General features: G+C 35.0%; 1 protein-coding gene across 5 annotated transcripts in view; it reads left to right on the forward strand.

Annotated features, from left to right (window-relative positions):
• The window catches only part of LOC136043803 (girdin-like), a 161,902-nt gene that overhangs the window by 88,294 nt on the left and 49,318 nt on the right, over nt 1-24,290 (forward strand). For 4 of the 5 annotated variants that reach the window (XR_010621735.1, XR_010621737.1, XM_065728725.1 and 1 more), the window contains exons 7-9: nt 6,645-6,812; nt 20,166-20,228; nt 20,969-21,220. Coding sequence is in view for 3 of the 5 variants with exons in the window: in XM_065728725.1 (XP_065584797.1) it covers nt 6,645-6,812; nt 20,166-20,228; nt 20,969-21,220 (483 nt within the window). In the remaining 2 variants the exon portion in view is untranslated. The remainder of the gene's footprint in view (nt 1-6,644; nt 6,813-20,165; nt 20,229-20,968; nt 21,221-24,290) is intronic. The other variant, XM_065728733.1, reaches the window with a different exon arrangement.

Genomic DNA, 24,290 nt, shown 5'->3' on the forward strand with positions numbered 1-24,290 from the left:
AAAATCTGCTACAATATCCAATCTAATATATACGACAAGGCCCCCATGTTAACACAATTACCTATTTTTCTGTGAAAAATTATATCCCTCTAGATCAAGCAACTCTGAATTATGATCCCTAAGCCAAGTCTCAGTTAAAGTTATCACATGAGAAACAGAAATATTGGCTAAACATTCCATAAAGCTATAATTTGAATTTAGCCATTGGCAATTATTATAATAAATATTGAAAAAATTGCCTGTTTTACGGCATATAGCACCAATCTCACACGGTAAAACATATTTCGAACCCTCAAGCTGCAAAGGATTCAAGGTCATTCAAGGTCCGAAATTCCATTCGAAACATCATTATATCTACACACAAGATCTATTCTTATTACTTTCTAATTTCTTTAATTTCTGGGTGCTGAAAGAGACTGAATAAATAACTAAAAGTCTTACGGTGACTCCATTTTTGGTATAGATAAACACAAAGGTAAAATACACCTTATAATTGTCTTGACTACTTCAAGAACTAAGAAAAAGAAACTCAAAGTTAAATTTGCTATTCCTAACAGAACAATACTTTGCTTATGGTTTAATCGCTTAGCGCACACGACCATTCTACCGTATCCCTTTCACTTCCTTAAGTATCCCTTTCAGGAATACCTTCCTCAAACTTCCTCATACACCTTTCAAGCAACACCTTCCGTATCCCTTTCACTTCCTTAAGGTGTGCAAATACTTCCCACAAATTAAGAAACTTTTTAAATACAAATATATCCTTCAAAGCTGGGAAAAAAAAATGCTTCCGCAAAAAAAAAAGATCTTTAATATTACAAGAGACAAGAGAGGGTAAAGCATAGGAGGGAAAAAAGAGACTAATTACAAGTATGATTAATTAATTTTTACGTTAATATCACAAACATAATTGAAAAATGTGAATAGAAAGAAAATATGAAAGGTAATGTCACCGGAAATTTAGTTATTCTTCACTTGATGAAATCAAACTGGGCGTCAAATTGACGTTTGCCATCTACAATAGGCTACATAAAAATAATAACTTACTCATGTTGTTAATAAATTTGCATTAAGTACAAATTAAAAGATGACTACTAGCCCCATATACCGGATCAAAAAATTGACCCACGGGGGGGGGAAGAGCTAAAGGGGCTCTAGCCCTCCCTCAGTAAAAAAAATAAAATTTGTTTTTAAATCTTATTTAACCGGCTTAGTTTTATCATTGATTCCTTAGTCCCTACTCAGAACTTGCATTGGAAGAGCTAAAATAAACGAAATAATACCATGAAAACTGTTTAGTCTATTTTTTAAGTTTTTCGTTGGTTAACCCAGGGACCCCCGGTCAGCCCTCCCTCCCCCTACCTATATTTATTGTCCGAGTGCGCCAATGCTTACTATTTATCTTTTCAAATAACCAGTGAACATGTTAACAAGATAGATTTGTGTGAAGGCTGTTGAAATTAAAGCAAGTGAGATATGAGTCTGTTACGAAATAAAGAGATTACGAAACTAAAAATTGCAATAAATGGCTATTGGATACTTTTAAAATACTGAAAATAATTAAAACAGTAACGTGGTATAAAAGAAAAAAATCTTGGCTTGTACTTTGCAATTAAATAAATATGAACTCAAGCAATACAACAAAATAATACAATGTTTATCATCCTATTACAATATTGAAAGCAAAAGAGAATATTATGAAAGAAGAAGAGAAAAAAAACACCAGCGAATAAAGACACTGACAAAAAAGACAACTGTATTCTTCATTCCATTATATATACTTCACTCCATTAATAATCAACCGAGGGATTAAGAAAAGTCCCAAAATGTTGTATTAGTTTTTCACCTCATTGATTCATTCTGAGTCGACCTCCACTAACACCGGCCAAGTTATGTTCAAAATGGGGTACAACTTAATTAACAACACTAGATTTTAGATGATAATTTTGCGGTGGGGTAAGTTCAGGAATAGGGTCAGTTAATAGGTATTTTGCATGCTTGCCATTTGAACAGTTGGAATGCAGATTTGGTGGGAAACATATAGAGACCTAAGCTTCAAAACCAAGCTCACGAAATTTTGCCTTTTTTGCAAGGAGATTCTTCAACATTTTCCGAACTTTGGGGGAGCGTCATCACTAACATAGATGTTGGAAAATGACAAAAGGTTTTGCCTTTTAGTTTCTTTGCATTCTTCAATGAATTTGCTTTTGTCTCCTTATCTTGTACCTGAACTTTGATGAATCTTTTCTAAATATTTTGTTCAATAATTTTTTTAATCAGGCACTGTGGCAAATTCAAGGCCTGAAGATGCAAGACTCGCAACGATTTTTTTTTGTAGCAGATATCTTTTCACACGGGACATTCCACAATATGAGATATTTATCAATTTTTTCGAATTCAAGCTTTGCTAATCTGCTGCAAGTGAGATTAATTTCATTCCCCTGATTCACAACCTCATCAATGAGGACTTTAATTGGCTATTTAATGCATCTTTTTTTTCAAGAGAACCCAGGCGGGTATCATTATTTGACAATGGTTCCTGAAAATTATCTTGAATGTTCTTTAACTTAGCCACTCGATCCTCCAGAGACTTGGGTTTATTTTCAAGTGAGTCTAATCTTCGCTATGTATTATGTTATATGGTTGCAATGGATCCATTCAACTAATGAAGAACCTGCCTTAATTTTTGCTGCTGATCCGATTTGTATCTGATTGTATCTCCTACTAGCCTATATACGTTCAATAGCCGACTAAACACAATGGGTGCTATCATCCTATTGATTTTTGCAGTTTTGATGCTGTCAGCTAAAGTTGCCAACAAATTGGTGCCACATTCTAAAGAAAATTAGCCAGTTTATATATTTTTCTTCGCTATGTACCATGTTATATGGTTAGGCCTGTTTTAGTTAAGTAATATACAATTTACCAGTAAATGTTGCCACAGCATAAGGGAAAAAAAGAGAGTAGTTTCTTTTTTTTCATGGAACACACCACGTTATGTCGTTAGGTTATTTATGGTTAATATAAGTTTTTGTTAATAAAACATAACTAATTAATGTACATACGGTGGTAGGTGTCACCCCGAAAAATTTCTTATGGAGCCCCCCCTCCCTACCACTCCACGCTGGAAATTCCTTCAGGATACAGTGGAGCCATTCAATTAATGAAGAAACTGCCCTAATTTTCGGTGCTGATGTACAAAAGACGAGCTTTTGGAGGATACCAATCTAAAATACAAATTCGTATGAAATTTTCAACTTTTAATGATAATTTTCAGACAACAACTACATTATACAATTCACCTGTTATAGCTATACTGACTATTTAGTCCCACCACTTTAAATTTATGCGTATGAGCCATTCAACTAATGGAGAAACTACCTTGATCTTCGCTGCTGGTACTGAAGAATTGCCAGACATGGCACGGGCTCCATCGTTTGTTACTCCGACACAGCTAGACAAGTCAATTTCGTTTTCTTTCATAAACCGTCCAAACCGTTGAAAATATCGCCCCCAGTCGTTTCCTTTGGTAAAGGCCTGCAAAATCACATTTCTTCTTCTACTGGTTTTTTGGTCTCAAACCTTACATAAGCTAATAAATTAGCATTATCAGCTATATCAGTGCTTTCATCCAATTGTAAGGAGTAAAAGTTATTTCTTTCCAAAGCAGAAATAAGTTGCTCCTTTATATTTTTGGGTATTTTTTCTATTCTTATTTTAACCGTTTTACTTGATAGTGGTATTTTCCTCTGTATTCTTAATTGTTTTTTCATCAAACAAAGACAGAAACAAGCTTAGCAGCTGACAAAATGAAATTCTCACTTACTGTATGAGGTACACCTTTTTTGGCAACCAATAGTGATAGTTGGTACGAAACCATTGTAACCTTTCCTTTTTCTCGTTCTATTGATACATTTTCCATATTGGTTCTAGTCGCTATCAACTTTTTTCTAATTTTGAAAAAAAAGCTATAGGCTTATTAACGTAATCTGGGTGTTTGGTTGAAATGTGTCTTCCTTGCTTAGAAGGCTTCAAGCTTTGATTTACCAATGTTTCAAAGCATATTGCTCATTGAGGTAAGGGTTGTTCCTCTGTGCCTGCAAACATAAAACCATATTTAATATAATCGATACTATATTTCCTGAACAAAGTTTTTGGTTTCTTTGCATTCACCTGTACTTCACCCTCATCTGACTTTAGTATTTGATGGGCCAGGCTCACCTTCATCAATAGTTACTTGAGGAATTGACCTCTTAACAAAATATCCCGTTTTTAACCCTTGTCTATCTTCAAAACTTTACTAAACCACACAGCAACACGACCACAAAGTGAAAATTCAAAGATAACGCCAAACACTTTTTACAACTAGTGGCATCAATTTCGTACCTTATTTCACGATATCCACAGTAAGACTGGAGGTCGGGAAACACTTTTCGCTCCTCCTTCGTTTCGTGATGCGGTACATCTTTTTCTTATCTTTTCCGATGCTTTATTTTATTCGATTGTTTCTGATAGTTTAAGAACCGAGTTGCGACTTATCTGTAACCCTTCTACGACCCACCGATTCGGAATCGCTGCTGTAGACTGTTGTAGGCAAAAAATGTGGTCAAACTGAATTGGTCAGATGTGACGAAGAAAAATAACAAAATAAACCAGCAGGATTAGGCAAATACTGTAGGCGAATGTAAAACGTAGCTGATATTTCTGGCCCGATATTTATTTCGTATTTTCAGTGCCTAAATTAGAACCTAAAGAACTGTCATGATAGAACAAACACTACAAAGCATGAAATATACCATTCACGATGTACAATTCACATTATAAGAGTATAATTCATAGTATACAGTTGTGAGTTCCGCCTTGACGGGACAAAATACAACTAATTCAAAACGCATGGTAATTTAAATAAAACGAAAGAAAAATAGACGCAAATACGAAGAAATGAACACTTCCACTTAAGAAGGTAAACTTCCATAAAGATTAGTCGTAATGTTAACTAACCGTAAAGTTAAATTACACTGTTGAAATGTGTTCCTTGTATTTTATGTAATGACGTATTCCTTTCGATTCCATCATTTTTCATTTTTCAAAACGCATGGTAATTTAAATAAAACGAAAGAAAAATAGACACAAATACGAAGAAATGAACACGTCCACGTGAGAAGGTCCACTTCCATAAAGATTAGTCGTAATGTTAACTAACCGTAAAGTTAAATTACACTGTTGAAATGTTTTTCTTGTATTTTATGTACTGACGTATTCCTTTCGATTGTGTAATTTTTCATTTTTCAAAACGCATGGTAATTTAAATAAAACGAAAGAAAAATAGACGCAAATACGAAGAAATGAACACGTCCACGTAAGAAGGTACACTTCCATAAAAATTAGTCGTAATGTTAACTAACCGTAAAGTTAAATTACACTGTTGAAATGCGTTCCTTGTATTTTGTGTACTGATGTATTCCTTTCGATTACGTCATTTTTCATTTTTCAAAACGCATGGTAATTTAAATAAAACGAAAGAAAAATAGACGCAAATACGAAGAAATGAACACGTCCACGTAAGAAGGTACGCTTCCATAAAGATTAGTCGTAATGTTAACTAACCGTAAAGTTATATTACACTGTTGAAATGTGTTCCTTGTATTTTATGTAATGACGTATTCCTTTCGATTACGTCATTTTTCATTTTTCAAAACGCAGGTAATTTAAATAAAACGAAAGAAAAATAGACGCAAATACGAAGAAATGAACACGTCCACGTAAGAAGGTCCACTTCCATAAAGATTATTCGTAATGTTAACTAACCTTAAAGTTAAATTACACTGTTGAAATGTTTTTCTTGTATTTTATGTGCTGACTTATTCCTTTCGATTACGTCATTTTTCATTTTTCAAAACGCATGGTAATTTAAATAAAACGAAAGAAAAATAGACGCAAATACGAGAAATGAACATGTCCACGTAAGAAGGTCCACTTCCATAAAGATTAGTCGTAATGTTAACTAACCGTAAAGTTAAATTACACTGTTGAAATGTTTTTCTTGTATTTTATGTACTGAGGTAATCCTTTTAGATTACGTCATTTTTCATTTTCGTTTTTTTATTTGCATTTTTTTTTGTCTTATCTCGTCAATTCAATCAAAAGATTTATCAATGACTGAATCAATCCCAATGCCCAAAACGAGCCCCTAAACACGCATCTATAAACAATCTTCTCCTGAGAAAGATAACATGTTTCTGCATATTGGACACGCTCACACCTCGAGCCTCTTAGTGCATGAGCCTCATACTTCGGGGTTTTTTCAGGATCATCCTCCTCTTTATTGGAAGTACTTTTTTTTTCCTTTTCTAAGAAAAAATTCTAATAAAGAAAAAGCTAGTTAATTAAAAAAACCTTTTTAAATAATTAATTAGCTAGTTAATAGCTAATTAACTGAAGGCTTATTTTAAATTGTACAAATATTCTTATGCTAAGCATAAGAAATTTTACTTGTTTGAAATTACCGTGACAATGAACTTGTTTTGATATATATTATTATCGAAATCCCTTTTTTTAGTTTTACTTACTGTTACACAGGTCGCTCTTAACTTTAAATTCGTCACCACGGACAATTTAACTATTTATGTATTCGTTTATTCTAGTTGGAAGCTGCGGATAAAAAAATAAAATCTTTGCGTCAATTTTTGGCAGATCAAGCTGAAGAAAGAGAAGCAGAGCGATATGACCTTCAAGCTAAAGTGTCACAACTTGAAAACCTTCTGCTGGAAAAGGATAAGGAAAAGGTCGAATCTATTAGATTGGCTCATGAGGTAAGCCTTTAAACGCTTTGTAATCGAACAATTTCCTTGACTTCTTCGTAAACGTAAATCGTAAACGTAAAAACGTATCAAACCAAACAACAGGATGAAATATCCTTCTGCAGTACCTTCTCAAATTTTTGAAAAGATACTTTCTTATGCATCTTTTTTTTTTACGCTTCTCTCGACGACTTTTCTGTAAGTTCCAGGTAATGCTTAGTTAGTTTAGGGGGATTTGTGGTATTTTTAAGTGAGATGTGACTTTTTTATTGAAGAATGGATCGATTGACTCCAAATATGCATTGAGAAAGGGATCCTGTAATGAGGCTCTGTAATGAGAAGAACTATGGTAAATAGGAAAAAATAGTCTACCCCCCCCCAAAAAAAAGACTGAGAAACAGAAATAATTATTAAAGTAATAACAATCTGAATACAAAGTATACACAGGAAGTGTCTATAAAGAGCAAAGAATTAGAAAGTTGAAGCCTTAGAAATTTTAGCCTATTTCCAGCTTTTTCTTGCAGTTTCAGACACCATGCTCTATCCCTGTTTATGTACATTCTTTTAAATTTTTATAGGACTGATAGAATTAAGAGACACTGTCAAATTAATGGATAATAAAATAATGAGGCACCCCTTTCACGCTCAATGCTGCAGTATAAGTTGCTGTAGCACTAGAGATATTTTTTTAATTTTATAAATTAGTTAGAAAAGTTCTATTGTTTTCCTCTATACTCGTATTATAAACAAAAAAAAAAAAAAATTTAGCTGCCAACTATTAATGTTTACGCTTTTATTTAGTTGTGGATAAGAATGTTCTATAAGAAAGAGTATGTAAGAATACATAATTTAATAAGAAGTGGAATACGAAGTTAACAATAAAAAGTCTACAATTACGAAAAAAAGCAGTTGGATATTATATCAGAAATTCATATAATTTATCATTTATATAATAACAGACATAATTTATATAAATGATAATAGACATTGACATCTATATGATTATGTTAACAAGAAAACTTTGTGCACTAGCCTGATCAATGCTCTTTCACACATGATTAACTTAAAGCTTCAGCCGTCGTAAGTGAGCTTACTGCTCATTCATATGCGAGACCCAATCTTTGAAATACTTTTTTTTGTAAAATTGTATCTGTAAAAATTGCAGAAAACAGTCTACACTTCAAATTATATATATATATATATATATATATATATATATATATATATATATATATATATATATATATATATATATATATATATATGTATATATACTAGCTGTTGGGGTGGCGCTTCGCGCCACCCCAACACCTAGTTGGTGGGGCGCTTCGCGCCCCCCCAAGCCCCCCCGCGCGCGTAAGTCGTTACGCGCCATATTAGTTACGCGGCATTGTAGTTGTGTCCCACCTGTGAATATAGATAGATTTATATATGTGTTTCAAACTACGTAAAAATTGCGAGTATACAACATTCTTGGCTTTCCCATTGTCTGTGCATATACAAAGCCGTATGTACTAATAATGACGTCATATGCAAACGCTCTTTTTACAAACAAACAAACATGCATGCACACAACTCGTTTTTATATAGATAGATAGATAGTTAGATACAATACAAATTAACTGCGTAAAACTTGCGAATATACAACATTCTTCGCTGTCCAATTGTCGCTGCATATAAATAGATTGTCAGGTTTACCGACCCTCGAACATGCAACGTACAATTGTTCATGGGAAAAACAATCAGTATTAAGATCTATACCACATTTTTCTAATGATTGACCTTGAGCTTTGTTAATGGTGATTGCAAATGCTAATCGAATTGGGAATTGCAATCTTTTAAATTGAAAAAGGCAGATCCGTTGGAATCGTGGGAATGCGAGGAATAAGAACAGCATCACCCTCAAAAGGCCCTGTCAAGATTGTGGCCTCTATTAGGTTTTCCATTGTTTTTTTTTACGGCAAGTCGCGTGCCATTGCAAAGCTTTGGTGGGTTGATATTTCTTAAAAGTATTATTGGTACGCCTATTTTTAGTTGTAGCACGTGTGGTGGAAACCCTGAAGGATCTATGGAATTTAAAAATTCAGATGCATAATTAACCGCTTCATTTGGTTCCAAAACTGTGTCGACTGACTTGTAAAGGACTGCCTGGTCTCGAATCTTGGTCAAAAAAATATTGTTGATTTCGTGGACGTCTATATTTTTGGGTGCGAGAATCGCTCTTTCACTTAGCCATTTATTATTTTTATAATTTTTTAGAATATTCGGAAATACTTTTTCAATCAATTCATTTTTGGACGTCACTAAATTACAGAAATCAGCAGGTAGTTGTATACGTCCTGAAATTGAGTCTACTGGGAGCTTTCCGTTTCCAATTGCCAGCAATTGATCTGAAAATGTTTGACCAGAGTCATCGTTTTGCAATCGGACACGCATATTTGTAGTTAATTTTAATGTTTTTACGTGTGCCCATAAATTAGAATTTTTCAGGCAAGCATTCATTTCGTCTGCAGGAGTTGATCTAGGTATTATAGGTAATGTTTGCCTGAAATCTCCCGCAAGCAATACTAATGTGCTGCCAAAGGGTTTCAACTTCCCTCGCAAATCTTTCAAGCATTGATCCAGAGCCTCGAGCGATTTTTTTTGTGCCATTGTGCACTCATCCCAAATAATAAGTTTGCATTGCTGCAATACTTTACCCATCCCAGATGATTTGGAAATATTGCACGTGGGAGTTTCTGTAGAATGCAAATTCAGAGGCAATTTCAAAGCGGAATGAGCAGTTCTTCCACCAGGCAGCAATGTTTCGGCTATTCCGGACGACGCAATTGCCAACGCTATATCATTTTTTGATCGAACTGATGCCAGAATCAGTTTTATCACAAACGTTTTACCAGTACCTCCTGGCGCATCCAAAAAGAAAATTTCTCCAACGTTGTTATCGACACAATGCATTATCGTATCATAAATGTCTTTTTGTTCCGACGTTAACTTGGAAATGTTATTTTGTACATACGACAATAGATCACTCGTACTGTAACTTTGTTCACGATCCAATTCTACACATGTCGAAACAGCAGCGATACTGTTAGGTGAAGGCATTCCCAAATCCTGAAGAGGTTTGTTTGCCATACGTACGCACAAATCTTCTATAATAACTAAAGTGTAGTTATAAATTTCTGATGTAAAATCAAAAGTCATATCTGACGTCTCTAACTGTTTTCGATGGATTATATCTTCGGACATTTTTGACTTATATTTTTCCCATAACTCTGTAGGAGCTGATGGAGAGTGAGTTGTTAAAATGATGCCAAACAATGCACGAATTTGACTTGGGGTTGACGTTTCGCACGCGTCATTGATGCAGTTATCCCAGTGTTGGTCATTCTCCAATAAATTCAGAGCTTGGCATGCACTACGGTAAGTGTCATGTATAGTACCGTTTACAGTTCTCAAATACTCAAAGGATGTCGGACCGGGCTCATTCACCAAAAGCAGGCGTAGAAAGAAGCATTCATGTTCGTCGATATCTTTGATTTCGGGCTGCAAGCCAAAAACTGCCATGTCACTGCCTTTGTTGACGTATTTACATATGTATTTGATTGCCTTTACGGAGTTACAGTATTCAACGTTTATGTGTGCATTAAATGTTTTTGATAATAATGGGGAACATGGAACAACCCACTGGTTATCTACTTCGATGGTGGTACCGTTACGCTTCTTTATTATTGCTGTTTTACCGCCATCTTCAGTAGATCTTCTTCTATATTGTGGGTAACCATCATTGCCAGTAATTGTGTTGGATACTAAAAGTCGAGGATATTGCTTTGTGCACCTTCCTTTGGCCATGCATGGTGAATTTTCGTTCAGTGCACCGCAAGGTCCATGTATCATATTTTTTACAATAATATCATGTAACCCCTTATCGACATTTTCATCAGGTATTTCAGCGGAAATCACATAATCAATTTCGTTCGAAGTAATTTTTTTATGTAGCCAGATTAGTATATGTGCGTGTGGCAAACCTCGTTTTTGCCATTCCACTGAGTACATCCAGCATCGCACTGACCCAAACACTTCAAGTTTTACTATGTAGTTTATCAGTGACTTCAACTTTTGCCGGAAGACACGGGCCGTAATGTCATGTCTATGAACCGCCGATTGTCCTTGAAGTAAAAGCTGCAGTATCTCGTCCCAAGATTGATTACATGTAAATGTAATAAATAAATCTGGACGACCATAGAGACGAACATACGCAATAGCATCTTGAGCATATTCATGCATATGACGGGGACTGCCAGCATATGACGAAGGTAAAATTGTTAATCTTCCAACGTTTGTGGTATTACCGTCATTTATAACTGCATCTCGCAAATGAATGTAATGTTCAGAGCGGAGCTTGTCTGATTCAGGCGGATATATAGCAAACGTTCTGATTCAATTTTAGCATACATATCAACGACGAATTGGTGAAACAATTCACGGCATTTTAAAATATAATTGTCTTCATCCTGCCGAATCATTAGTCTATAGGAATAATGATGCATTGCACTGCATTTCTTATTCATTTCTTTGTTAGTGGCTGGATTCATCAATTTAATATTAAAGTGATAGCCGTCGGCTCCATCCCAAAAAATGATAGGATATTGTAGGGCATCGTAGCATCGATGAGTTTCAGCAATTCTTAACAACTGAGCGTTTCGCTTATGAAGAATAATATCTCGAGGTAAAAACTGATCACCGACCATAACGATTGCCACTTCGTCGATAGTTGGAGCATTGTATATACGCACATGTTGGCCAGGAGGCGTTGTGTCAGCGGAAATAACAATTTTATGCGTATCAGTAGGCATCAAATCGATGGCTGTTTTGAACAGACGCACTAAATTATTATTTTCGTGGAAAAGATGATTTCTTTTCTGACTTTCTCTATCAGCAGCAAGTTTTTTGGCATAGACTCTTTGAGCATCTTCCTCGGCTGTTGCCATTGTAAGTTCATCAGTCATTTTAAAGTTAAACATTAATTGATTTCTACGTGAACGCATGTCTTAAATATCTTTAATGACGTCACCGTCATAACAAAAATGACGACAACTAACTTCATGATGTCAGTCAACACACAAACATTATATGTTTTTAACTACGTAAAACTTGCGAATATACAACATTCTTTGCTGTCCCATTGTCTGTACATATAAATAGATTGTCACGTTTAGCGACTCTTGAACATGCAACATATAATGGTCCATGGGAAAACAATCCGTATTCAGATCTATACCTCATGATTCTAATGATTGCCCTTGAGCTTTGTTGATGGTGATTGCTAATCGACCATTCCCTTTGTTGCCGTCGTCATTTATATATCCCCCTGTGCCCCCCGGTGTCGTTACGCGCCATATTAGTTACGCGCCATGGTAGTTGTGTTCCTGTGTCCCACCTGTGAATAGAGATAGATATAAATATATGTTTTTAACTATGTAAAACATGCGAATACACAACATTCTTTGCTGTCCCATTGTCTGTGCATATAAATAGATTGTCAGGTTTACTGACTCTTGAACATGCAACATATAATTGTCCATGGGAAAAACAATCCGTATTCAGATCTATACCTCATTATTCTAATGATGTGTCCCTGTGTCCCGGTCGTCATTTATATTCCCTGTGTCCCGGTCGTCATTTGTGTCCCGGTGTCCCAGTTTGTAATTTCTCTTTGAGTGTCCCGGTCGTCATTTATATTCCCTGTGTCCCGGTGTCCCGGTCGTCATTTGTGTCCCGGTGTCCCGGTCTGTAATTTCTATTCGAACAATCCCTGTGTCCCGGTCGTCATTTATATATCCCGCCTGTGCCCCCGGCGTCCCCGTTGTAGTTGTGTCCCTGTGTCCCGGTCGTCATTTATATTCCCTGTGTCCCGGTCGTGATTTGTGTCCGGGTGTCCCAGTCTGTAATTTCTCTTTGAGGTTCCCGGTCGTCACTTATATTCCCTCTGTCTCGGTCGTCATTTGTGTCCCGGTCTGTAATTTCTCTTTGAGTGTTTTTTCTTTTTAGTTTTTTTTTAGTTTTTTACGTTTTTTCTTTTTTCAGTTTTCTTTTTCTTCTTTATTTTTCAGCGTCACTATGAAGTACATATCGACGAACTTTTGTTTTTTTAACTTAAATCTGGTAGGCATTGATGACCTTATCCAAGTCAAAATACCAAACCCAATCATCATCGCTATCATTTTCAGTTTTGATATGTTTTGACTCTCGCTGTCCAGGTGGATTTTCATCTAACTGCGCGGTTTTGCGTTCAAATACCGTTAATGACGTCACCGTCAAAGCAAAAATGACGACAACTAATTTCATGACGTCAGTCAACACAGAAACATGACGTCACCTGATCCACAGACAGACAGACAACTTATTTTTATATATAGACTAGCTGTTGGGGTGGCCCTTCGCGCCACCCCAACACCTAGTTGGTGGGGCGCTTCGCGCCCCCCAAGCCCCCCCGCGCGTGCAAGTCGTTACGCGCCATATTAGTTACGGGCCATTGTAGTTGTGTCCCTGTGTCCCACCTGTGAATAGAGATAGATATAAATATATGTTTTTAACTACGTAAAACATGCGAATATACAACATTCTTCGCTGTCCCATTGTCTGTGCATATAAATAGATTGTCAGGTTTACTGACTCTTGAACATGCAACATATAATTGTCCATGGGAAAAACAATCCGTATTCAGATCTATACCTCATTATTCTAATGATGTGTCCCTGTGTCCCGGTCGTCATTTATATTCCCTGTGTCCCGGTCGTCATTTGTGTCCCGGTGTCCCAGTTTGTAATTTCTCTTTGAGTGTCCCGGTCGTCATTTATATTCCCTGTGTCCCGGTGTCCCGGTCGTCATTTGTGTCCCGGTGTCCCGGTCTGTAATTTCTATTCGAACAATCCCTGTGTCCCGGTCGTCATTTATATATCCCGCCTGTGCCCCCGGCGTCCCCCTTGTAGTTGTGTCCCTGTGTCCCGGTCGTCATTTATATTCCCCGTGTCCCGGTCGTGATTTGTGTCCGGGTGTCCCAGTCTGTAATTTCTCTTTGAGGTTCCCGGTCGTCACTTATATTCCCTCTGTCTCGGTCTAATGACGTCACCGTCAAAGCAAAAATGACGACAACTAATTTCATGACGTCAGCCGACACAGAAACATGACGTCACCTGATCCACAGACAGACAGACAGACAACTTATTTTTATATATATATATATATATATATATATATATATATATATATATATATATATATTATATATATATATATATATATATATATATATATATATATATATATATATATATATATATATATATATATATATATATATATATATATATATATATATATATATATATATATATATATATGCCAGAATATATTGTGATTTTTAAGCAGCAAAGTTTTTACTCTGACCTTTTATTGTTAACTTCATATTTTGCAGTATCTAGTGAATGCATACGATAGGAACGTACGCAAGGGTGGTGAAAGATCTTGCAACCTTGGCCCTCATGAAATCCTTAATTTTCTCTAACTTTTAAGCGATTTTTATTCAAATTATCAGATCTTTTTACTATTCCCCCCTCCTCTTTTTACTTTTATCCCCACTATTTTATCTTTTTACTATTCTTCCCCTTTTCAATAAAGAACAAATGACATTAGTCGTTGTGGAAGTTTGAGGGGAAGCGGAGCTCTTTTGTGTTATTTTATATTTACTTTAAGTTTGAGTTTATTATTCGTTGTAATTTATGCCCGTAAAAGTTATTACTTTTTATATGAGATAAATGTTTTTTATGTTGAATTTAAATACCACTTTTTAATTTTTGCTAAAAACATTTGTTTCTTCAATTTGAATAGAATGTGATTTAAAAATCAGTTCAGCAATTTAAGTATATATTTTAACTTTATTTTACTATATTTTGACTTTGTTTTTACTAACTATCAAACTTCTATTTACTAACTATAAAATTTTTTAACTTTATTATTAAAAAAACTATCTTTTTACTAGTCCCCTCACTCTTGAATTTTTTTTTTCCAACATGCGTCCCTGAAGCATCGCACTAGTTATCAGCAGTTCCGGTCTATCCCTGTCTGTTGTTATGCAATATTAATGAAAAAAAAAATAATTTAGAAACTACTTTTTGGCAACCATTCAGCAAAACCTGAAAGGCACAGTTCAGTTCTTTGTGGTTTTTGTTTTTCCTCATTACCATTGCCAGGGTGTCAATTGACCTACCTCTCAATAGACAAGTCATGACTCACTCTGTAATTAACCAAACGGTTTACTCACTGCCTCAATATTTGTATTTTATTAATTTCAAGGAGTCCACCAACCTATTCTTGGATATGATCCTCATATGTAACTTGGTAATTGCGACAACTTACCATAAATTTACTAAAAATCATATAAAAGTTGTAAAAACAAAGTTTCGTTGAAATTCCTAAAAATTGCTTATTTTGACCTGTATAATAAAGTTATCCTCTTTAATTTTGCAAAGTTGGTAGTTTTTTTTCCCTTACAACTGTCTTCAAAAGAAATTAATAGATTGCTAACAGAATGCGAATCGGTGGACCAGAATGGGAAGTTAGATCAGTATTCATTAGAGATGGAAGGGTGGGGAAGTAAAGGTAGTATATAGGATAGTAATCTGAAACTACGATCAAAACTTAAACTTAAAAATGCATGCTTACCAATGGTCTGCGTAGCTCAGGTACCGATCCCTTGATTCTCTGCCTTTGGCCGGAAGGGCAATGCGTGGTTGGGGGCAAATCATCCATATCTTCCCGTGCCCCCCCCCCCTAAATTTCTTTAGGTAGCAATTAGGTCGACCCTGGCTCAGCTTATAGAGTCATGGGCGATGAAAAGCGATCAAAAGATCGCTCGGACTGATCGATCAGAAGACTCATAATATAAAAATCTCCATTAAAATGGGGAAAGGGCCCAAAGCTTGCTATTATATTCAAGAATTTTGAAAATAAGAAAAATCAGTTTTCAGATTAAGCCCGAAAAAAGTATAGCAAAAGATTAGCTCAAATTCCGCTGAATACCTCACCACAGCTTTATATATTCTAGCTGAAGGTGAGCCTCAATATCGTTTTTCCTTTGGTTTCGCCATCAGCTTCAATTAAAAATGACGACACAAATTACTCTTGAAGTACCATTTCTGCCTTTTCTCCTCAGAAAATTTGTGACCACCAAAGATTCATCGTTATAAAATGTGTATGTGCCTGTATCTTAGTAAAAATAAAGCGCCTAAAAGAAAGAAAAAGCAAAACAAGCAAACAAGCTATTAAGCGATGATGATCAAAACTATGTCGCCAATTTATTCAGATCGCTTACCCCAGAATTGGCTTTGCTATTATAAATAATCAAGATTAAAACATTTAAATTTGTATAACAAGCTAAACGAATTGAGATTCCAAAACTAAGTTTACTGTCATATCAATTTTCTTGTTTTGTGTTTGAGTACGCCCAGATTTGGTTTAAAATAAGCTAAACAAATCAAGATTAAAAAGCTAAGTTTACCGTCATATCAATCTTCTTGTTTTGTGTTTGAGTACGCCCAGAATCGGTTTATAATAAGTTTAAACAACTTGAGATCCCAAAATTAAGTTTAGCGTCATATTAATTTTCTTGTTTTGTGTTTGTGTACGCCCAGATCTGGTTTAAAATAACTTAAACAAATTGAGATTCTAAAACTAAGTTTAAAATAAGAATTTTTTTTCTTTTGTGTTTTGGAACGTCCAGACTTGGTTTTTACTTATTCGACACTGGTATCTAGCAATAGTAATATCAAACAAGCTTTGGATTGTAAAATGTAGTTACAAATAGTTACAAAATGCAATTTTTATTAAAAAGGAAATAAAAACAGTCATAATACCATCATAAATAAAAGCCATCATTTACCTGTATATATGTCCTTTTTAATAGTATTTCATATCAAATCAACATTGAAATTTGACAATAGATGTTTGATAATGATTCTTTTAGAATTGTGATTCCACTTTTGCCATCTTATTACATATAACCTTAAGTTTTGATGTTCCATTTTGTGGACAACTCCTCTAAATCACATTATTATTTCTCTAGAGAAGCATAATTGGGTACTGTAATGAACGTCCTAATGAAGCTAATTATTTTTTTTTTATGAACGACTTTGCAACAAGCACAGCATCTGATATTAATATACATAACGTACATACGCTACGTTGCAACGTAACGTATGCATAACTGCATGCAGGATAATTCCTTACCCCGAAAAAAAAGCTTTCGAATGGTACCTCAATGGATAAAATTATATCAGACTTAAAACCCTCCTCACGATCTTCTCCACCTACCCAACCCATCAAATCTAATGGTAGACGTGTCGATAGTCACTCTGGTTCCTAAATCACCGTCCAAATTAAAATTTTCTTTTCTTTTTTTTCACCCTCTTGTGTAAAACTACCTTTTTTAAAAACTTTTTAAGGCTGACAATGTTTTGTGTTCTTTCCCAAAGTTAGAGGTAGTATCGAACAATGCCATAGTTTTGTTTGCAAGAAATTACGATTCAGTTCCATCAAAACTAGCAGTAAAAAGCTCTATAATGACTCAGAAATGTTTGCAAGACATATCATGGCCAATTAGATTGAAGTAAAACGCAGTATGAAATAATATAGCAGAGCAGTGACTCCTGGAGTTAAGCTTTTTTTTTATTCTTTCAAAAATAGCAAAGAGAAACTTGGATCCTAACGTAACATGAATCAATAATGAATCGTTAATTTTTTTTTTTTTGTATTTTCAAATAAGCATTATGTATACTTATCAAATTATCTAATACACGAGCTAATACATAGCGTATTTGTGTACTAATCAAGTAAGCTTTACATGTTTGTATACTAATCAAATTTGTGTAATTGGGTAAAAAGTATGATTCAAAAAAGCAATATGGATTTTTAAAATATCTTAGGCAGTTAGGGGTAGAGGAAAATAGAGAGTTCTTGTTCCTTTTAGAATCAAAATTTTAAAAGCTGGGATTATTCATCACTTTGGACACATAGATGTTACTCGCTTGCAAAAATATGTCATAGATGTATATCAACGCACTTAAAACAAACTTTTACCATTTTAGAAAACTAATATAAGAAATTAATTACAGGAAAGTAATCTATTTTTCCCTCTTTTTCCAGATATAGGAGAGGAATTATTGGAAAATAATCGCTCGTTTTCCTCTCTTAGCATAAGAAAGCAATCTTTCTCTTTCCTCTTTTCTTTCCTAATATAGGAAAGTAATATGTCTTTTTTCTCTCTTTTCTGATATAGGAAAGGTTTCATAGGATAATAATCTTTCCTTTTCCTCTCTTTCTTAATACAGAAAAACAATCTATCTTTTTCCTCTTTTCCTCTCTTCCCTGATATAGGGGAGGACTTATTGGAAAGTAATCTCGTTTTCCTCTCTTTCTTAATATAGAAAACAATATATCTTTATCCTCTTTTTCCTCTATTTCCAGATATAGGAGAGGAATTACTGGAAAGTAATCGCTCGTTTTCCTCTCTTTTAACATAAAAAAGCAATCTTTCTCTTTCCTCTTTTCTTTTCTTTCCTAATATAAGAAAGCAATTTCTCTTTTCCCTCTTTTCCTCTCTTCCCTGATATAGGAAAGTAATCTCTCCTTTTCCTCTCTTTCTTAATACAGAAAGGCGATCTCTCTCTTTCCACTTTTCCTCTCTTCCCTGATATAGGAAAGTAATCTCTCCTGTAATTTTTTTCTTCTCTAATTTATGTTGAGAATTTTAGGAAATCGATCTTTCTTTCTTTTCTGTCTTTTCTGATATAGGAGAGGAATTGAATTATTATTTGAAATTAATTTGTTTTTCTTACGCTCACTTTTGAGAAATGTTGTCTGTATCCAATAGCTTTTAGATTTCTAGTTAGTCCCTCAATTTTCAGCTAAATCTTGACTCAACCTCGATTTTCAGATAAGCCCTAAACCTTGCTAAGTTTTGTTTACTTCCATGATGTTGAATACTCTTATGTTATAATTTTAGTGTAGTGCTTTTTAGCTGCTAAACAATAAGGCGAGTTCATCATAATCATCAAGGACCACCGCAAAGAATTTGATACTGCTCCAATATTCACTTGTAAAATCTTGTAAAATAATGTTTTTCAAAAGCCCAAAATACTAAATAATAAAACTTTTTTACTTTATTACACTTATTGTGGGCTGTGTATATTATTCCCAAGATTCCAAACTCGAGGCTGAAATTTGAAGAAATTAGGAAAATCTTTAGGATTTCCAAATCTGGGGGATGGGACAAATTTTGTTGTTTTTATTAATCATTTCAATGAAAATATCAAAAAAGGCTTCTTCAATGAAAAGATCCAAACAGGGTTTTTTCCAAAATCCTAAAGGGGGTAAAATCCCCACCTTTGACAGCCCTGCTGTCGTCTATGTTTGAAATTGTTTTTGTTTTTGAAAGTACTTCTCACTTCGTGTTGGAATTATGTTGTTTGTTTTTGTCAATTATTTCAATAAAAATATCTAAAAAGGCTTTGTCAATGAAAATACCAAAAGGGTATTTTTCGAAATTCTTAAGGGAGGTAAAATCCCCACCTTTGCCAGCCCTGCTGTCGTCTTCGTTTGAAATTGTTTTTTGTTTTTGAAAGTGCTTTTCACTTCCTGTTGGATTTATGTTATTTGTTTTTGTCAATCATTTCAGTAAAAATACCAAAAAAGGCTTTTTCGAGGAAAATACCAAAAGGTTATTTTTCGAAATCCTTAAGAAGGCAAAATCCTCACTTTTGCCAGCCCTGTTGTCATCTACGTTTGAAATTGTTTTTGTTTCTGAAAGTGCGATTCACTTAGTGTCGGAATTATGTTTTTTTTTGTCAATCATCTCAATAAAAGTATCAGAAAAGGCATTTTCAATGAAAATACCAAAAAGAGTATTTTTCGAAATCCTTCAGGGAGCAAAATCCCACCTTTGGCAGCACTGTTATCGTCCACGTTTGAAATTGTTTTTGAAAGTGCTTTTCACTTCGCGCTGAAATCATGTTGTTTGTTCATCATTTTAGCGCATCTAGAAATTTCCCCGTCATCAGAAGTGGAGCCCAGCCTTGCCACATTTTCTCAAAAATCTCTGAATATATGTCCTATCAAACTGCGAGCCCCTGCTTAAAATCCATCTGAAGACCCAGTGCGGATCAACAACAATATACAGCCCGTTGATTGAAGGATCTTCTTTTACATAGACAAATTTCTCTTTTTTCCTTTCGTAGGCAAACACTTTACTAGTTGATTATTTTGTCATTTTCAATATTCTTTGTATTTATGGTTTTGTTTTCAACTATGTAGGTTTCAAAGTCGAATGTCAGAGGAAAAGCCGAGTGGCATTTATGCAGAATTATGCGTAAAAGAGTGAGTTACATTACAATGCATGGTGTTATTGCCTCTAAATACAACCTGAACTTTATGTATATTACTGCATCTCTTCTATGAAGCATGTGAATGTTCCCTAGGGTTCTTAAGATGGACTTGCACGGCTCCTAGCTAAAAAAAATTAACTTTTGGTAAAAATGTTTGTCATAGACTTAGTCGACGTAACAGTTTATATTGTATGTTTTCTTATTATGCAGATTAATATACTAGTTTACCAAATTGAAGAAATAATCTTGGTGATATCTTCCTTGTTCTCTTTTTTTTTTTTTTTTTTTTTTTTTTTTTTTTTTTTTTTTTTTTTTTTTTTTTTTTTTTTTAACTGCTTAATACATATTGAACCCCTGCTTCAATCTACTTCCAACAAATGTCTACCGACAATCTCTAATCGACTGTACTGTACGAGGATACTTAATCTTCTTGTTTAAGACAGGACTTCTTTAGACATCGCTTAATCTTGTAAACGGGTATTTGACAAAAGTATGTCCTTGCAAAGCATAGGAAGGGACGGGGATCAGATATATCTCTGTAAGTCCAAATCGTACGTTTCTGGCCAATGTTTCTGCACTTCAGACGGGACATCTTTCTGACAAATCGTTGGGGAGAGCCCCCTTCCTCTGGAGCTCCTAATGAAATCGCTTATCATTTTAAGTGAATTTTTCCCTTTGAAAAAAAAAATTATTTGAGAACTATTTCTTCAATGAATAAAGTTATTTTTATAGATTGAAACACTCGAACGTCAGCTTGACCAAAGACACGAGATGTGTAGAAATGCAACTGAGGCAAGTGTCAAGTTGGAAAAAGCGTTGAAAATGGCAAATGAAAAAATCACGGACTTAAACATGGTAATATTGAAGAGCGATGAGAAATTGAGTGCTAAACAAGTAGCTGAGAGTCAACTCAGAGAGGAGCTTGACATCTTGAGGAAAACCCTTATTGAGCAAGGAAAGGTTCAACAAGAACTAAATGACCAGGTTGGATAATCTTGTTCCTTTTTTTTGACATTTTACTGCCAGGGTCTAGTATAATTTAGGGAATGGTATTAAATGGGCGACTATCCTAACTAAAAAATATGACAAGCACGTTGTCCACTTGTCTAATCAAGCAAGTGATGTTTGATTTCTATGTTAGCTGATATTTGAGGATTTGTATGTTATGAATTAAAAATGCACAGTTAAAATTATCACTTTTGCCATATACTAAGCAACATCTCCTTGTGTAAGAACGGTAAAATCTTGAAACAGTTAGTTTTAACACAAAGGATTCACTATATAAAAGTTTTGAAAATTGTATTTTGCTGAAATATGAACCACAAAATATTGGCAGGGTCTAAAATCGAGCTCTGGTACACGAGCCCCCTCCTCCCATTGTGTAGGTATAGAAACATGTTGCACCTCTTTTGACTCTTGGTGGCTATGGGATCAAACAGGATGTGGTCTAAAATGACTGACTGTCGTAAAGCCGGACTCTGAGGCCCAACTCCCCAGCTTCGTAAATATAGCCATGCCGATTCTTCTTCAACAAGTGATCGTAACTATTCTTCTTCTCTTTCCTGCAATCTTGGCTGTTATTGTCATTTTCGTATCTTTCGTTGTTAATATTGTGACAAATAAAAACTCCACTGATCGAAACACACCTCGCTTTCAGTAAAGCGAAAATGACTGTCAAGCCTTTTAGAATGTTTGGGCGGGGAAGGGTAGTCCTCCTCTTATTTGTGGTAGCTCTTATCTGTGAGCCATGATTAGCATTTTCATTTTTTGCTGTTGTAATGTTGATATTGTGACAAAACACACTGCTCAAATGCTCGTTCAGTGCTCTGGCTTTTGGAGGGTTTAGGCGGGCAGTAACCCTACTCCTACTTGTGGTAATTTCACTTGGTTTTCAATTTGTGCTTTCCTGCTCCTATTCTATAAACAGAGAAAGCTCTTTTGCACCTCTTTTGACTCGTAGTGTCTATGGGATTAAACGGGGTGCGGCCTGAAAGGATTGACTGTCATAAAGCCCGGCTCTGGGACCCAACCCCCAGCCTCATAAATATAGCCATGCCGATTCTTTTTCAACAAGTGATCGTTCAGGGATCAATCAGAGGAAAGTAACAAAAGAAATAGATACAAAAGGGTTTTCCAATGAATCTGTTTTGAACCTACTGGTTACAAATATTGAGCCTGAATTTGGATATAAGTGTTTAGAAACAAAGCAAATCTTTTAGCCCAATTATTTTAATATTTTAGCCTAAGTATTTTCCAAATGGCTTTATAAATAAGCTTTTATTCCCTAAAGCTTTTGAATTATTTGTTACAAGTTGCAATTTGTGTATCTTAAAACAAAATGCATTATGTTTGTATGCCTATATGTAGCATACAAGCATGTGGCACACAAGTTCCATACATGTATGGCTATTATATTTGTAGTCTAAATGTTAAAAAATGGGATCTACTATTAATGACCTTATTTAAAGAGTTATGAGTCAACTAATTACAATTACGAAAGGGAGATTGTAATTTGAGCATGTCCATTGAAAGTAAAGTATGTACCTCTTCTTTAGAATATTTGGTGCTAATATTGTATTCATGACGTAGACTCTCTCGCTACCTTCACCATGCAGATGGCAGTCAACTTAGTGAGTTTACAAAATATCTTCTTTATTCCAATCTTACGAATCTGTATAGCCTTCAGACGAATAGCATTTGCCAAAATCTGTAGAAAAATCACCTAAGATACCTTTTTAAGCACTAATTCCCATACCTTATCCACGTACTTAAAATTTTAGCTTTAAAGAAAATATCCAACCCTACTGTTGCCGCCATGACTGCCGCTAATACCCCTTCCCTGACTACTACTGCAGCTGCAACTACCATTTCTAATTCCTTACACCCCAATTACTGCTAGCACGACTTTAACTTTAACCCTTTGATGACTTTAATCCTTAAATCACCCCCTTTCTGTATTACCGCAGCTACTGCTTGCACGACTGTCTCCTTTTATAACTAGTCATTAAAAATCAAGTGAATGAAAGTTTGATCAAAAACAGTTTTTCAACAAAATGTGAAGAGCAATGTTACAAGTAAACCGTAAATAGAATGAGAATTGAATATGAGTGAAAAAATGAAACGCAAAACGAACAGAACCGTCAAGGTTTAAACGAACAGATATTACCACAAACAAGTCTAGTACTACCCCCCGACGCCAACCCGCATAAACAGTGTTCTCATTTTCACTTTATACCACTTTTTTGATATCACCAAACCTTCCAAGAAATATAATAATATTTGAAACTCATACCGTGTAGTAAATAATTTAGGATTAATATTCTAATGTAATCCATTCATTTTTTTTTTCATTAAATCCCCCATGAATCCTTCAAATCTCCATACAGACTGTAGTTTCATTCATGCTTATTAATATACTCACAGATACATACAGAAGGAATACCCCCATGCATGGTTTGTTAAGAGGACACCCGTCTAACAAATATAATGTATATAAAAAAACATAATGCGGATTTTTTGTTTGATTCCGCCTATTTTTCCTTTTCCACGTATCTTTTTTTTGGCAGAGGCGAGTATGCTGCACCTTGTTTGAGGCTGAATAATGCAAGCACTTTCAGTGAATATTATTGATTAAGTGATCCTGTTGCCCTTTTGATACCCCCAAGCCCCGTCTATCACAAATTTTTCCAATGGAAAGGTTCTACTGTTGTGCATTGTTTCAGCCGGAATCCTGTTAGGATTTTCAGTTTACATGATTTAGGAACTTTTATCCTTCCAATCAAGACCCCTCAAAGTGTTGTTCCGCTTCTCCCACCCTCAAATTGCTAACAAAAAATTTGGCATATTTCACCTCGTTCGGCCTGGAATCATGCGAGGATTTTTCAATGGAACGATTGGGGATAAAATACGGCATTGACTTTTTCCACAAACCTAACCTCACACAAACTAACCTCACTAGCCTACTCAAATGTATCCCCTCCGTAATTACTGAAGTTTTCTCCCATCCAAATTTTTGTTGAAAGGCAGGCATGTCACACATAGTTTGAGGCGGGAT

The sequence above is a fragment of the Artemia franciscana genome, chromosome 1 (assembly GCF_032884065.1).
Source record: "Artemia franciscana chromosome 1, ASM3288406v1, whole genome shotgun sequence".
Classification (NCBI taxonomy): Eukaryota; Metazoa; Arthropoda; class Branchiopoda; order Anostraca; family Artemiidae; genus Artemia; species Artemia franciscana.